Source organism: Protopterus annectens, chromosome 5.part1 (genome assembly GCF_019279795.1).
Source record: "Protopterus annectens isolate FY-2018-M chromosome 5.part1, PAN1.0, whole genome shotgun sequence".
In the NCBI taxonomy this organism is placed as follows: domain Eukaryota; kingdom Metazoa; phylum Chordata; order Ceratodontiformes; family Protopteridae; genus Protopterus; species Protopterus annectens.
Genome location: NC_056736.1, coordinates 648,098,785 through 648,116,344, shown reverse-complemented (window position 1 = coordinate 648,116,344; position 17,560 = coordinate 648,098,785). Strand labels below are relative to the sequence as shown.

The 17,560-nt window shown below is 42.2% G+C and overlaps 1 protein-coding gene across 1 annotated transcript in view; it reads left to right on the top strand.

The window, feature by feature from the left end:
- The window catches only part of PAN3 (poly(A) specific ribonuclease subunit PAN3), a 2,193,201-nt gene that overhangs the window by 1,419,830 nt on the left and 755,811 nt on the right, over nucleotides 1-17,560 (top strand). The window contains exon 13 of the mRNA XM_044073269.1: nucleotides 1,858-1,945. Within this exon, the coding sequence (XP_043929204.1) occupies nucleotides 1,858-1,945 (88 nt within the window). The remainder of the gene's footprint in view (nucleotides 1-1,857; nucleotides 1,946-17,560) is intronic.

Below are 17,560 nucleotides of genomic sequence, written 5' to 3'. Positions count from 1 at the left end.
TCCCCAATCTCAAGCTGACAGCTTGGTTTCTCCATTTCCAGTAGTAGCCAGACAGCCTATGCTCTCGTCTCCTGTCTGCCAGATTTTATCTTCCCTTAAACCATCTACAAGGAAACTTTATGGTAGTAAATGGAAAAGATTTGTACACTGGGTGCTTCAAAATCATGTTGAAACCCTTTCTCCCCCGATTCATAGCATTCTTGAATTCTTGACGTTACTTTATAATCAAGGAGCAGGTTCTTCAACAGTTAAAGTTCAGTTGGCAGCAATTTCTAATTTCCGTGTTGGATTTGATGGTTCCCCACTCACTTTTCATAAACTTTGTAAAACCTTTTTTTGAGGCACACTTCTGTTAAGACCTCCATTTAAAGATCTTGCTCCTCCTGGGCTCTAAATCTGGTACTAGAAGCCTTGGCCCATCCACCCTTTGAAATCTGCACATGACTGTGATCTTAAATTTCTTTCTTGGAAAACTTTGTTTTTGGTGGCCATTACTTCAGCCAGACAAGTTTCTGAAATTCAGGCCTAATCTGTGAAGCTCCCTTATCTAATTTTTCATAAAGATCGAGTTACATTGTGAACTAATGCATCCTTTATGCCCAAATTAGTATAAGAATCTAATATTAACCAGTCCATCAGTTTACTAGTTTTCTTTCCAAATTATTCAAGCAAAGACAAATATTTATTACATTTATTGGCTGTCATAGGCAACTGCATTTCTATTTACATAGAACAGAGGACATCAGAACTACAAATCAGTTATTTGTTTCATTTGCTGATGTGAAACTGGGTAAACCAGTGTCCAAGACACTCTAGCCAGATGGCTTACTGGCTGCATCTCCTTTGTTTACAACAATTTGGGTATCCCTTTACCTAAGCAAGTACATGCTCATTCAACTAGGGTCCATAGCAACTTCTTCAGTTTTTCTTTCAAAAGCTTCCACTGATGAAGTATGTGGAGCAGCAACTTGGGCTTCCACCCATACTTTGATCACTCATTACACGTTGGATGTGCTATCCAGAAGCAGAGCATCATTTGGCTGAATGGCGCTTAGGAATACCATTCCTTGAGTCCACCCTAGGATTTAGGTAGCTGGGGACTCTGTCCCATGAGTTGAGGACAGAATGAAAATTGGCATCAGATAAGTTATGTACTCACCATAACATTCCGTCTGTGTTGTCCATTTTCTTTCTTCAACTCCCCACCCACCAACCCCCTTCCTTATATTTTTTTCTGAAAGAGTGAGTGGATATGAAAACATTTGTATACACCAAGTACGATAAAGCTCCAGATATGGCTTTGTCTAGCATTTTTCTTTTTGTATAAGAATTATTTCTTTGTGCTATAGCCATCAAAAACGATCTGAGGTAATTGGGGTTGGTGTATTCTGGGTAAGGAAGAAGCTTGAAAGTTCTAAAATGCCACAAGGTTTTGCAATGGCTTAGTTGGATCTGATGGTTCGGATCCAAACTCATCAGTTGAGAAAGAATAAAAATGGGCAACACAGATGGAACGTTATGGTGAGTGCATAACTTCTTTTTTATAATGCTTGGTATCCTAATGCTTATCAAATGACAAAGCTCATTCCCTAAGACAGATTGCTTTAAAATCTACAATAGGAAATGGAAACAGCTACTGAATGAGACTCCTGAATATCTTTTTGTTGTACAAGCCTTCTATAGCTTTGTTTAGTAATAAAGCGAAGTTTAAAATACTGATTCATTTTAAATTGAAGCTTTTTTTAGCCATTGTAAATCCAGTAGTAAGAAACATCTTAAATAATTTTAGGTCCTTTTAATGCAGTTATTAATTATTTATACTTTTGTGGAAACACTTACTAGGTTATTTTTCTTTAGATTACGGGTGAATGGTGTTGGAATATTTGACGTTTTGACATTGGATAACAGTCAGAGTAACCCACTAGCACTGATGGCCCAGTATCAGGTAAGTTGTCATGTGGTGAAGACTTTAATTTAGATTAGTGTCAATAAGAATTCAGGGAGTTGGGGTGCTTCTCTGATTGAATGGTGCTTTTATTAACAAGCTGGGGTCTATTATTGTACTCATTAAAAATTGCATTTGCTTGCTGACAAACACTGTGTACCTGTTTTAAAACTTGTGCAATTAGATTGAGTTACTTCTGTTCTCCTCATTTGTATTACAACCGAGAATTAAGTCCGACATTTATTCGGACTAAGGGAAGTTTATAAAGGGGTCAACAGCATGCACCCAGAATAGAATCACTGCACTCTGATTATCAGAGTTTTGCCTCTGAGGAACAGTGGGATTATGGTGCCTGAAATTTTCCTTTGTTTATTGGAACTGAACTGTTATTTTGTTGCCTTTATTTACTACTACCCTTTGAATCCCCCACCCCCACAAATTCCAAATCAGAACAACTCCCTCCTCTGCCTCAACAAGCAAATTAGATCACTAGTGAAAACCTCCAAAGCCAATTATGAGTTGAAACTAACCTCCAAAACAAAAGGAAATCACATGTCCTTCTTCAGTTACGTTAGGAACCTCCATGGCAAAGCCCAAGTTTGTTCTGAACTATTACTTAATGATACCACTTACGCTGATCCTGCTGACTTAGCCAACCTGCTGGCTGATAGGTTCAGTGCAAACTTCACCCCCTTATCGCCCCCCCCAAAGGCCCAGTCCGACATCCCCAATGCTTGTCCCACACCTCACATCTCTGTAGAGCAAGTGTTAAAGGCCCTATCCAAGGCAAAGAACACAGCTTCCATGGGATCTGATACTATCCCAGGCTGTATTCTGCACCATCTCCACCAAGAACTAGCTTCACCACTGAGCACCGTATTCAACCACAGCCTAACTATAGGCTACATTCCAGCAGAGTGGAGAATTGCCATTGTCATCCCTCTGCACAAAGGTTGTGCCACTACTGACCCTGGAAACTATTGCCCCATCAGCTTGACAAGTCTGATCTGTAAAGTCATGGATCATATTATTAAGGATCTCATAAACAAGGACATACGCAATCTCCAATCACTGGACCCCACCCAGTTCAGATTTGTCAGGGATAGATCTTGCCTATTGAACCTAATTGACTTCTTTGAGACTGTCACCAAGGTCCTGGATGAGGGAAAGTGTCCTGGCCTGGCCAAGGCCTCTGACACAATCCCCCACTCCGTCATCGTTGAAAAACTAACACAACTTGGTGTTAATGCCAGTCTAGTCAGATGGGTGGCCAACTGGCTCACAGTTAGGACCTACAAGGTCAAAATAGGTGCTGCCACCTCTGACAGCAGACCTGTCATTAGTAGTGTTCCCCAGGAATCTGTCCTGGGATCCCTACTGTTTGGCATATACTTCTCAGTGGTCCAGGCAAAGACAAAAGGGACTGTGGCTAACCAAGTTTGTGGATGACTGTAAGTTGGGTGTTGTCATCGACTCCCCAATTAATGTTAACATACTGCAGGAGTGTCTCACAGCTACAAATGACTGGTGCCAAAGTCATGGCCTTAAGTTAAATGCAAAAAAAATGTATTATCATACCATTGTGCAAAAACACAGCCCCTACCGATAACCACATCAACGGCAACCCCCTAAGCACACAGCTTGTGGTGAGAGACCTTAGTACTCAGGCTGACAACAGTCTCACATTCGACCATCATGTGGCAGCGGTGGTCAGAAAAGCCTTTTACTTGGTTCATCTCATAAATAAAAGGATTGCATCCAGAAAAAAAGGAGGTTACTACCTCTCTGTACTCCTCCTTTATTAGACCTATAATTGAGTATAGTGCCCCATTTGGTTATGTACCTGACCAAAGACCACAGAAATACCTCACAAAGAGAATCCATAGCTCCCACACCTATCCTATGTGGACAGGCTTAAATCACTTATCACTCTACTCTGTATCATACATATTGCTCAGAGGTGATCTGTGTCCCACCTACAATTCAATGTCAGACCCTGCCCTACTAGAGATACTCCATATCCGTAAGTCTAACTCCTTGCACATTACCTGCTCGATGGGCCTAAATCTAATATGCAACATCAACAAAACCTGCTGGAGAGACATGTTCATCTCCCAGAGGTTGCCCCATCTTTGGAATAGACTTCCCATACATATCAAAGAGAGTACCTCACTAACCCTCTTCAAACGCAGTCTTGATGAGTGGATGGGAAACCATAAATTTGTCCCAGGGGTTCCACCTTTGTCCCTCATTGACAGGGGTGACAGGTGCTGACTGAGGTTTCTTTTTTTTTTTCTTTGGGATAAACTCTTGGCTAGGCTTGTAAGGACCCCAGGCCATTAGCCTAGTAATCTCCTATGATCTTATGATCAAGTTTAGCATTGCATTCTTTATGAAGTGTGTAATGATTTCAATTCAGAGTCACAGACTGCATGGCCAAGTGGTCCAAGTCGTCTGTGACCTGACCAAATTGGAGGCTGTGACTGTCATAGGCTGAATGCCAGTTGACAAAGTGTCTGTAATTAATACATGGGGCACTAATTTAATGACACTGTGACTGCTTTTTGTCATTATTTAACTATAGTAGACTGTGTAGTAAATGAATGTTCTCTGATTTGCTTCACATCTTACTACCTGTCAGCATGAACTGCAGAATAGTTTGAGAGACTGATGTCATATAGTTTGTTTGACTTGTTTTTCCTTTATCACTGTGTGAGTGAGCTGTAAGAAATGCACGTACTTGGAAATAATTTTATGTTGTATTCAGCTTTAAATGTGTTATTGCAGTGAACAATTCAATAGTTATATTTTGTCCTGTGTTTGGTTTAGGATTATTGTATTTGCTGTACAGTAGTTTGGGTGGACCCCAACTTAAGCATTAGGTTTTGAAGTGCTGCATTCTGATGTGAAATGTTCAAGGAAAAACTTTGGTTTTTGTGAACATTTAGGCTCTGATGTCAATTTTCATTCTGTCCTCAACTTATGTGTTCGGATCCAATCTCGCAGATCCAACTTGGTAGTTGCAATAACTCGTGGTTACAAAAACACTCTTGAGCTTCTCCCTTACCCATAATGCACCCTTCCTAAGTACCTCAGATCTCATTTGCCCCTATACGCATTAGACCTGGTGACCAGTTGCTCTCGAGCAGGTAAGTGTATTTAATTGAATTTAGAACTTCTTTTCTCTCTTGAATAGTTTTGTGCCTTTTCTCTGTTTATCTTTCTAGCTTAGCTCATATCCCTTGCATAGCAATTGCTTTCTTGCTGTTATTTCCCTCTTCTTTTTGTATGAAAGTACCTGAGTACTATCATTAGTATTCCTTCCCTTTACACTTAATGTATTCCCCTATTACCATTGTTGGTATCCCCCCTTTTAACTTCCTTTTTTCTTAAAAAAAAAAATCTTTCTATCCTTAATTTTTTTTTTTGCTTAATATTTTCTGTCTTATAGTATGGCAGAAAAAGAAAAAGGACCATCTGACTTCAAAAACTGTGGAAAGTGTCAGAGGAAAATGCCTTATTCTGATTCACATACCTTGTGTTTCTATGGTTTGGGACCCCATCATCTCCAAGAAGATTGCTCTATTTATATGCCACACATTCAGCTATTGAGCTCTTGTTGAATGCAAAAAATAAATTTATTCTAAAAGGTCTTCCTCCATCAGCATTCAGTGAGGCATTATCTGGAGCTTCCCCATCTGATAAACAAAAAAAGGGCAAGTCAACATCATCTACCCCTTTCTCCTGTTCATCAACTTCTGAAAAATCAAAGAGGAAGTTTCTTTCGGCTCAGACTTCTCAAACGGATCTGTCAGTTAAAAGATCCAAGCTTTTAGATTGTACAACCTCCTCGGATCTGAAAGTAAGGACAAAGAAATGTATGGATCCATCCACTTCCTTGGATCCAACTTCAGACAAGACCAAATCTTCACTGGATCAGACACTAATTGATTTGACTTCAAGCCTACCTGCTTTACCAAGGACCTAATGCTCACCATCACTTGACCCGGTTCCATTAAGAGTGCCTTCTCCCTTTCTGGAAAGACCAAAGTCACCTTCTCTGATGTCTACCTGTTCATCTAGGAGTTTGACCAAACAGGACATAGAGAGGCTGGTGAAAAAGATTCTGTGGGTGCAGAGTATGCCAGGGGTTTCCTCTGCTCCTACTCTTTTGGGTTAGTAGTTCCGAATATTGACTACCCCTCCTTTACATCCTCCTCTGACTTTTTTGGAAGCTTCAGAGTTCTTGGATCCAAGCCGCCCAGCTCCATCTGCTTCGGATCCGAAGATACCTCTGTCATCAGATCCGTTCAGCTGCAACTGAACCAAAGAACGTGGAGCAGAGACCTCTTGGAGCCATAGCTGCCTAGTCTGTTTTGAGGTATTGTGATTGACTCCGAAGTTTAGGAGCCATCCCTGCACCTGGGGGCTTCGGCTCAAGTTAGTTTGGCTCTGACTTCTGCCTCTGGAGAATTTTCCTCAGAGAAGGGGGGGCTAGGATCCAGAGGCTCGCCCTTTCTGATTCAGAGTTCTGTCCCCCTCAAGGGAGGTCAGCCTTTGAGGTTTGGGGGGGGGGATATCTGCTTCAGCAGCTCAGATGGTCCCTACCGCCTTGTATCTTCAGCCCCCAACCATGTCATCTCTGCACCCAAAATCGCAACCATTTTCTCCACAGGTACAGCAAGTACTGAAATTCTAGGCTTCCCAGCAGGGTGTTACTATTTCTTCTTGCACCTCCCTAGAGCATCCCACTGAGGAGGTCCCCAAGAAGAAGTTGGTGCAAGAGGAAGCATTTGGATTCCACGGAAGAATCAGTCACCGAAGAGACAGACTTCGATGAGGTGAAGGGTCCCAAAGGTCACCTCCTTTGGAGACATCCTGGAAATTCTAAAACAGAGAGGTGACTGGAAGCCCAACAATCCTTCATCTGAGGAGTCCGGGTACCTGGAGGCTTTTGATACCCACCCTTCTACTCTCTGGGTGACTCTGCCTGTCAACAAGCTCATTGAGTTGATCTCTCGACAGGCGTGGAAAGCCCTCGACACCATTGAGCCAAATGCTCCAGAGACCAGACAAAATTATTACCGCTCCTGAGGACAAACAGTTTTGGACAAAAGATGTGCCTGTGGATGCCATGGGTGTGGCAGCAGCCACAAACAAGAACTAGCTAAGGAAAGTTCCTCTATCCATTCCCCCAAAGAAGGAATCTCAGGCAATGGATACATTCGAGAAGCTTGTCTGTGCTTCAGCAACCTTGTCCTTATGGTCCCTGAACTACCTGGCACACTTCACTAGGTTATAGAAGGATCTGATTAAAGAGCTTTCAGATACCTTCTCAGGATCCATATCTGAGGAAGTATGAGCCTCTGTTACTTCCCAGTTTGCTACCCTTCAGTCTATTTCTAACTTTTCAATGAGGCTCTTTTCACATGTAGCTGAAGGAATGAGTAGAGCAGCGAGTTCAGGAATTGCTATCAGGAGGCATGTCTGGATGCGATTGTGTGACTTTGTGGAGCCTTTCAAGTCTCCATTCATCAATGCTTCATTTGATGGCATGTCCTTATTCAGCCCTGAAGTAAGAGACGCATTGTCCAGGTGTGAGAAAGATGTGAAGACCCTATCTGTAGTGGGCGTACGTTTCTTCACTCCCCAGAGATTCTTCTCTAAGAATCAGTGGAAAAATATGATTCAGAAAATCCCAAGGGGTTCTTCAAGACACACGTAGAAATGGTTCCCCCAGGGACAGAGGGGTGAACTCCAATGGAAGACACTATCCTCATGGCAGAGGAGGCCCATGGAGCCAAGGGTCCAGAGAATCTTTCTATGGCAGGCCCTTCCAATGCTCTTGAACAGAGGTCTGATTGCCCTCCTATGGAGAGAATTGTGGGTTGACTGTTCCTACATTGGAGAGAGCCTGGTTGGAAATAACATCACATACCTGGGTGCAGTGGATCATTTCCAGAGGAATTATACCCGTTTCCCTTCCTCCTCCCCAATACAGAAAACTTCCCAATGTTCCACCCATTCACCTATTTATGTACAAAACTGCTAGAAAAGCAAGCCATCCCAGAAGTCCCACCAGACAAGAGAGGATCCGGAACTTACTCAAGATTCTTTGTAGTGCCAAAGAAAATTGGGGACTGGAGACCAATCTTGGATCTCAGCAACTTGAACAAATCAGTTTGAAACAAGTTCAAAACAAGTTTACCAAGTGCATGGCAGTAGTGGCAGCTCATTCGAGACTTCATGGATTCCAGGTGTTTCCATATCTAGATGACTGTCTCATTTCTGCCCCGACCAGGCATCAACTATTGAAGACAAGAGACAATGTTCTACAGACTTGTTTTACATCTAGAGATAACTGTAAACTATGAAAACTCCTATCTAGAACCCACTCAAAATTTAAACTTTATAGGAGCATTTCTCGGAGAAAATAGCCTTACTCCCTCTTCAAGAGTGGAGACAATCATGTCACAAGAATAATCAATAGCAGCAAAATTTCCACTCCGCTGGTTCTGCAGACTTTAGCGTCCATGGCAGCAACAGTACTAGTTCTACTGGCCAGATTTCATATGAGAATTGTGCAGTGACTGTTATTGGCACAATGGTCTGTCCTTCACCAACCAATGTCAACTCAAATAACGATCACCAGTATTTGCAAAAAAAGATCTCAAATGGAGGGTTCAGTCATATTGGATACTACAAGGTCACCAGTTTTTTCTTTCGCTGCCCAAGACCACAGTGACCACGGGTGCTTCCCAGCTAGGGTGGGCAGGAGGGCATTTTCAGAGCAAAGCAGTCCAAGGCACTTGATCCGCTACAGAGGCCAACTTTTGCGTATCAATGTCCTAGAGATGAGAGCAATCCTTTTAGCATTGCAGGCTTTCCAAGATGCTCTTCCCTTAGGAATGATTGCAGTTCAGTCCGACAACATGTCAGTAGTCTGGTATATCAACAAAAAAGGAGGAGCCAGATCCTACCCCTTGTATTGAGAAGCTGTCAGTGTGCGACAGTAGGCAATCTCATCCAACTATTTTCTCAATGCATCGCATATTCCAGGGAAGTCTAATGTGATGGCAGAAAGCTTAGCTGGTGCATTCTTCTACCCCACTAATGGCCCCTCAGTCAGAATGTGACAGGATATTCCATAAATGTGGTTAGCCTTGCTGTGATTTTTTTTCACCTCTCCCCTAAACAACAAGTGCAACATCTGCTTCTCCCTCATCTTTCCACAAGGAGAGTCACCAAGGGATGCTGTACTCCACGATTGCCCCCTCCCGGTCTCCTTTATGCCTTTCCCCTGACTTCATTAATCCTAAGAGTTTTGCAGAAAGCAGCCAGGTTGAAAGTAGTCCTCATTGCACCATATTGGGCTTGACAGATTTGGTTCCCCTTCCTCTGATCTTACTTCACCAACCGTGGATTCTGGATCCAACACCAGATTTCTTGTCTCACCCGATGGGCAAGATTCACCCAGATATATACCCAATCTCAGGCTGACAGCCTGGCTTCTCCAATTCCATTAATAGCCAGACAACCTATGCTGTCCACTGCAGTCTGACGCATACTCCTGTCTGCTCATAAACCATCTATGCTTAAGCTGTAGTCCAGTAAGTTGAGAAGATTCAGTCACTAGGCAGTACAGAATAACATTGATCCCTTCTCTGCTCCAGTTCATGATATTCATGTTTTTTTAGCCCAGTTTTCAAAGAAAGGTCATTGTCTTTGACTGTTTGTCAGCAGTATCCAATTTTCACATTGGTTTCTAGGGTTCTTCAGTTGCTTCACTTCAACTCTGCAAAGCCATTTTTCAGATTAACTCTCCTTTTAAAGCCCCCTTATAAAGACCCTACTCTCCCTTGGCACCTAAATTTGGTGCTGCAGGCTGTTGTACACCCCCTTATGAATCATCAGCTAAGTGCCATCTCATATTCCTTTCTTAGAAGACTATCTTTTTGGTAGCCATATCTCCTGCAATAAGAATTTTGAAAATTCGAGCCTTATCTTCCAGTCCATCATGTTTCATTTTCCACAAAGACAGAGTATCTCTCCGTACTAATCCATCTTTTTTACCAAAGGTGGTATCAGAAACAAATATCAATCAGTCCATCAGTTTACTAGTAGTTTTTCCAAAATTTGAGAACAAAGGTGAATACATGCTACATGTATTAGATGTGTACAGACAATTGCATTTCTACCTATGTAGAACCAAACATAACAGGAAATCTAACCAATTATTTGTTTCCTTCTCCGATGTTAAATTGGGCAAACCAGTCACCAAAGTAACCTTATCCTGATGGCTTACCAGTTGTATTTGTTTTCATTTATGATTGTTTGAGCATGGCCTTGCCAAAATCTTTGAGCTCATTCTACTAGAGCAGTGGCAACATCATCTGTTTTCCAGTGTAGAGCCTCTATGGATGGCATTTGTGCAGCAGCAACTTGGGCTACCCCTCATACCTTTGTTACTTGTTACAAATTAGATCTCTTCTCCAGGGGCAGTGTATCATTCGGTTTAATAATACTGAAGAACATCCTTCTTTGAGTCTGCCCAGAATCTAAGGTAGCTGGAGTCACCTTTTATCTAAGAATGTGCAGCATGTATTAATGGAGGTAAGGAAGCCTGCTACTAGAAGATCATGTATTAGAAAATGGAAAAGGATTTCTGGTTGGTGCCATCAAAATTACCAACACCCATTCAGGGCTAGTGTCTGTCTGGTTCTACTATATGGAAGGCTCTTGCTGCTAGAATTTCCTCCCAAGCCTCAAACAATTCTGATGCTGAACCTGGGCCTTTTTATCTTCTTCAATGTCATGCTTACATTAAGACCCTTGAGAGGTTAAAACTCATGGTATTCAGATCAAGTTGAAAGTGCATTATTAGTACAATTGTCTGTTTTGGAGCACACTTATCAGCTGCCACTTGTCCTCAATCTCAGATGCAGAGAGTCTGGTCCTGACCCAAAACGTTTGCCATTGCATGAAAGGAGATTGCAGAGTCCTAGTGTGGTATCATATGTGTGGCCTTAGGGATGTCTTTTGGTTATTTGCCTTAACCTTTTCCTGGCTACACGTGCAAAATGCGGTGATGTAAGACAAGTTTTAGTGCTGTAAATGAGATGGTGTCATGATAATATTGTGGTCATTGACTGAATTTATAGGCAGATAGTATTGTAAAATTTATTTGGAATGCTAGTGATTGGTAAGCCTAATTAGCAGTATTTCATTGTTAAGTTCTGTTTGGTAGGAGTTGAGATCAATCTGAGTAAGCCACTAAGAAGTATCTCAGAATTTTAGTTCCAGTTAGACCTACTAGCTTCATGTTAAAACCCCCATAGTAAATGTCTTGCTTTTGTTTATGGTCTTTTCCATTATATTTCAGTAAGTTGGTTGGTGTAAGTAAACACCTTCAGTGCAAAGTTTAGTAGTTAGATGTCCATCATTCCCACTGCCTCAGTAGCATTTTGTGGCACTTTGGGTTACCTGCTAAGGTAACCCAGTACTTGCCAGCTTTCGAAAGCTCAGTCTCCCATCCCTCTCTGTTCATATTACAGCTGATTGGCTGAGCATATCCTGAGATGGAAGCTTTTATCTGTCACAGGAAGCGAGTGTTTAGTCTTTTTATGCCATTCAGAGAAGAAAGTCCTCTGACTGCAAAACCCAGCGCTAATTTTTCCACCTTATTGCTTAGATAAGTCCCATTTGGAGAACCCTTTCTTTTCATTTTATTACTAGTTTTATAATTTTTTTTTCTGTTTTTATGTTTATTTAAAAATATATATTTTAATATGTTGTTTCTGTCGGTGTTTACAGTAATTCCTGTGGAAATTTCTTCTTTTAGCAGCTTTTATTTGGCTTCTATGTTTGGCAAATACTTGTTTTTTTACTGTTTTTGAGGAAAATTTCAGTATCATCACAGAAGTGCAATGTATATTTTTCCTTTTGGACAGTAAGGGTTGTCTTATACACTCAGAAGTACAAATTAATTGTGTCTGTCTTTACTGTTACTCTGCTTTATTTTCATCTTTTGAATAGAAAATTTTGAAGAACTTGGATTATTTCAGCATTTGTACATTATTTACTGTATGTTTGGCTCTGTTCTATGTATTTTTGATAGCAGAATGTAATTTTACTGCAAATGAAGTTATTTCAATGTACTTTGACGATTCTGCTGTCTCTGACAAGAACATACAGCTTAAATTGCTATTCAGCATTATTGTATGGCAGTTTAACATGGTTAAAGTAAGTGGTGTTACTTTTAACTCTGGTTTGGCACAGTGATTGCTCTGGTGTTTGGACTTTGTGTGCTGGAAATTCTTTAATTTCTATTAGTTGTAAATAATTATGAACGCATTTCACACTGCTTTGCTGTGATATCACACTTTGGAAGAATTTAGTTGTGTGGGGACATACTCATTACTAGATACTTTAACTGCTTATTGTGATGCATTATCTAGTACTGTCAGTTTATTCTGGCTGGTGTTCTCTTCCCTGACTCAGTGGATCCTAAGTCTGGTATCCTCCCATCAAATCCAGTTTCACTGAAAAAGGAAAACAAATGTGCCTCAGCCTACACTTCTGTTGGGGCCACTGCTTGGCCTGCAGACCAGTTACCATTTGCTCTGCTTCCCTCTAGTGTAGCTTTGCCAGATTTTAGACACATCTTCCAGGGCTATTCCAGTACCCAGTGCAGGTATGGGAGTACCAAATCCTTTAGATGCCAAAGCAGTCCTGGGTAACAGCTTGCCAAACATAATATTCTGTCTTCAGATATTTTATCTAGTTATGAAGTTCATGTGAAAAAGAAACAATAGCTTCATCACTAAGCCAATCCCCAGTTAAAGAATACAGGGCATAAGTAATATGCCCTGTAGAGCCCGCCTCAAGGCCCTATCCCTGTATTCTGTCTCCTACAGGCTGTTGATGGGAGTTCTATGCCTGACATACAAGGCATTGTCAGACCTCACTCTGGTGGACCTCCTGCATATCTGCAAAACAAAGCACCAGAATTACCCGTTCTAAAGTCTTAAACCTCGACTATGATATAAATAGGACCTGATGGAGAGACTGGTATGTATCCCAGAGACTACCCCTTATCTGGAACATGCTCCCCATCCATGTAAAGCAGAATTCCTCCCTAACCAAATTCAAGTTTGACTTGGGCAATTGGTTGGGGAATAGGAAATTCATCCTTGGTTTGGCACCTATGTGTCTAATGGACACAGGCAGCCTATAAATGGTTCGTCTCCTAGATCCCTGCTTGTAAATGTTTCATCTCCAGAACTTGTCAGATATTTGGGATGCATGGCTAGGCTTAAAAGAGCCCTTGTGATTGTTAGGTTCATAGGTATTTATTAGGCTGTCATACAGCTAATAATCAGGTTATACTTGTTTATAAGGTTGATGTGGTTTCCTTGGCTAAGAGTTTTCTGTAGACCGCTAATTCTGGTGGTTGCATTCCCATACCTGACTCTAGTGCTACTTTCGCTAGAGACCGTTCTGTCATTTCAGAGAATGAGGAGGAATCTGGTAAGAATGATAGTGAATTCCTGGTTGACACTTAGTCCAGTCTGATTCTTTGGAAGATGAACCAGAGCACAAGTCCAAACAAATGTTCAACAGAATCCATTCCAGCAGTCCCTAAAAAGGCTCACAGAAAAATTTGGTCTCCTTGGGTATGTTCTGTCTCTTCTCCTTTGACTGCTGACCCAGTTGTGGTCTCCTTGCTGCCTGCACATAGAAAAAGTCTCTGTCTTCCATCTTATCCATTGCTCCTTGATAGAGAGAGTAAATGGTTAGATCTTCAGGACAAAAGGAGTTCTCTTTCTAGTACTCTAGCCTTTAGAATGTTAAATTATCAAGACTATATGAGGAAATTTGTTTTACATGTGCATATAGTTTGGATGATTTTGCTGCATCATAACCTGCAGAGCAAAGGTCTCATGAAATTGTTTCTAATTTGACTGAGGTTTCAAAATAAGCTTTCAGAGGTATGCTTGAATGCGCAAATGCAATCTCGAGAAATGCTGCTGCTTCTGTTGTATTAATGCTTGATGGCATAATCAGAAGATGTCCTTCTGTTCATATGCTGCAGTATTCATAACATAAGGGAATCTGCCTCCGGCCGACTTGTACATCCGGCCAGTATCTAATAGCCTTAATGCTACTGCAAGGTATGTGCTACGCTACACCACACAACGTGTAAGTTGGCCATAAAGAGACATTGGGTATATAGCGGACGTCGGCATGCACCTACCTCAGAACTTTTCTGCCTCCTGTCCAGTTGCTTGCTCCAGACGTTCGCTCACCAGAGCAAAATCCCCATTGTTTTTTTTTTTTTCTTAATTTTTGCTGCTGCTTGTTTGTTGGGTTCATGTCAACTAGGAAGGACAAGTGTCAGTGTGGAAGGCAGATTACACACAAAGACTCCCATGATCTTTGCCTTTTTTTGTCTAGGCCCAGACCACAACCACACTGTGTCCTATTTGCAAATCCTTTGTCCCTAAGACCCTCAGGAGTTGGATAGCCTCTCTATAATTATAGTTAGATAAACATCAACTTAAGCGCCTTGCACACAAAATGGATGTGATGTCAGGACATTCGGATCATCCTGTACTTAAGGCTAAAAAATCACTGCCTGAACCTTCAACTGTACCCTTTCTTCTTGCTCCTGAGGCCAGTTTAGGCCCAGAGATTGTGGTGGATGTGCCTTCGGCAGGTACCACAGTGGAGGCCCAGGAAGAGTCCACTGGCATGTCAGCGAGGGAAGGGCAGGCATCCGATCAGGGTGACAAGTGGGGAACCCAGGTTCATTACACCCGAGCGCCCTCGTGGCATCACACAAATTACGGTGCATGAAGATGTGCTTTCCGATATCATTGAATGTAGGCCAACATCCAGTCCTTCCACATTTCATTGTGTAGAAGCCCCTAAAAAGAAGAAGGCTAAAACTGAACATGCATCTCCTGCTACCCCTCAACAGCCCCCTGATTGAGAAGCTTTTTCTCAAAGCCTCTTTAATGCCTTTATGGCCCTTCGCCGACCCCCCATCTTCTGCTCCTCTGCAGCCCTTTTCTCCTTCCACATCCTTCAAAAGGTCAACTGTGGAGACTTCATCAGAGAAGGAGGATTCCTCTGGAGAAGAGTTATTAGCCTACTCCACCCATTTGGTTTCTCCTTTGGATATGCCTCCCCAGAGGAGGAATCTAATGGTACAGATTCTCCTGGGGAGGATATCTCTTTTGGAGAGACCATTCTCAAAATGAAAAAAATTAAGTGGAACTGCTCCCAAGTTTTGGATATTCAAAAGAGATATTATGACCTCTTGTAGATGGACTCCCCCTTCTCCTTCTGCTATCCCTCCAGTCCTGCCTGTCTTTCCGGATGTTTACTCGGCTGCCTCCAAATGTCCAGACAGGTTCTATAAAGTACCTGCGGAATCCAAGTTCCTTTTCAAGGCTCCTGCTGCTGATCAGCTGCCATTTCTGTTTCCATGGATAAGACCTTAAAATTACTACCATCCACTTCCTTGTTACTCTCCGATAAGGAGAGTAAGGCCATAGAACATTTGGGAAAGAAGGTATACGCTTCTGCGACTTTGGCCTTCCGTGCAATAAATTATCAGACCCACATGGCAAAGTTCTTCCTGGCCCTTCTGGTGGATGCAGGGAAAATGCTGGCAGACATATATGATTCCCCACTGAAATCAAAGCTAGCATCATTCTTAATTCTTCTGCACAAGTGATTAGGCACTCCATCAAGTGCAGTTATGATGCTGCTGATGCCTCTGCCAAGGCAGCTGCTTCTGGGTCTGTTCTGAGAAGATACTCTTGGCTTAGGCTGCAGCCTCTGCCTGAAGTTTTCAAGGTCAAATTACTGGATGCACCTTTGGATAATAAGGCCTTGTTTGGGAGTTCAGAAGTGGAACTCTTCAAGTCTCTTTAGGAGAAGAAAGGAACTACAGGATCTTAAACACATTTTTGTTTCTCTAGTTCCACTGTTTCAAAGAAATTATCTAGTTAAGACTCCCTTTATTAGAAAACCTTCACTGTCATCGTCTTCTTACAAAAAGTAAGAGGGCACCTAGAAAACCAGCTTCTTCTAAGTCTACTTCTTCCACCCCTGCCTCCTCAAAACAGTTCTTTCAGTCCCAACCCAAGCCAGGTAGTCTGTGAATACCAGCCACCATGGCCATCCACTCCCTTCTCTCATCATCTCAGCCTATCTCTTGCTGCTTGGAAACTGATTACACAGGGACTCTTGGGTACTTTCATAATCAAAACAGGATATTTCATGGTTTGGGAAAAATTCCCCTCATTCAGAGGGATTCCACAACCCCCACCCCATCCCCAAAGATCAGTTGAGCTTTTTTCCTCAGGTCATCACAGACCTGATCTCTCAGGGAACTATCAGATCCTGGTCCCCAGGAATTATGGCCCTGGAGACCCATTCTGGACCTTTCCCATTTAAACCCCCTTTCTCAAAGCCCCTTTTTTTCTGTATGTTCACTCTACCTTCCCTTCTCCCTCTTATTCTTCCACAGGGGTTCATGGTGTCTCTGGATATAAAAGACTTCTATCTTCACATTCCCATCCACCCAATGTTCAGGAAGTTTTTCCGTTTTTCTGTAGCTTCCTCACATATTCAATTTTGTTCTTTGCCTTTGATCTCTCTATGGCACAAAGGGTTTTCACAAAGTGACTGACCCCTGTTAAAGCATTTTGCAGAATGTGGGGAATTCAAATCTTCTTTTACCTAGATGACCTCCTGATTCAGGCTCAGTCCCCAGAACTTCATCAGGGAAGCATTTCCTTCACTGTTGCCCTTCTACAGAGTTTAGGCTTCACTATAAACTTCCAGAAGTCTTCCCTCATCCCTTCGCAGGATCACATTTTTCTGGGATGCAAATTACAGACAGACAAAATGCTAGCTTTTCCAATGGAGAAGGTTTTGTTCCTGACATCCTATTTTGAGAGCATTCTTCCTCCCCAGTCCTTGACAACCATGGACTGACTTTGTCTCTTGGGGTCCATGGCATCCATTATCCCCATGATACCCTTAGCAAGACTACACATGAGGAAGTTACACTGGTATCTAAGAACTGTGTGGATGCAACACTTACATCTATTAGAGTTCCTGATTCCACTCCTGTCTTGCATAAAAAGGGAATCAGAATGGTGTTTTCACCAGGTCGACAGAAACCTTGGCCTACCACTACATTCATCCCTTCCCTCCCTAGAGTTAAGACACAGGTTGGGGTGCAACTGTCCAAGCTGGAGGGTCAGAGATGTTTCGTCTCCCAAGCAGGCCCAGGAACACATCAGTGTAAAGGAGAATGAGGGCACTGGTTTTGGCACTGCAAATCTTTATAAACAACGTTGTTCCTGGAGTACTGAGGTGGTTCACAGACAACACCACAGCTCTTTGGTACATCAACAAGCAGGGGGGATCGAAGTCTTACATTCTATACACACTAGCCTTACTCACCTGTGAATTAGCCTTACAAAGCCAAATCAGGTGGTTTATCTTCCCTCAGCCCAGAATACAGTGCCAGGCATTCTAAGTAGGTCCATGACCCAATCCCACGAATGGATGTTGCACAGAGATGTGTTTCTT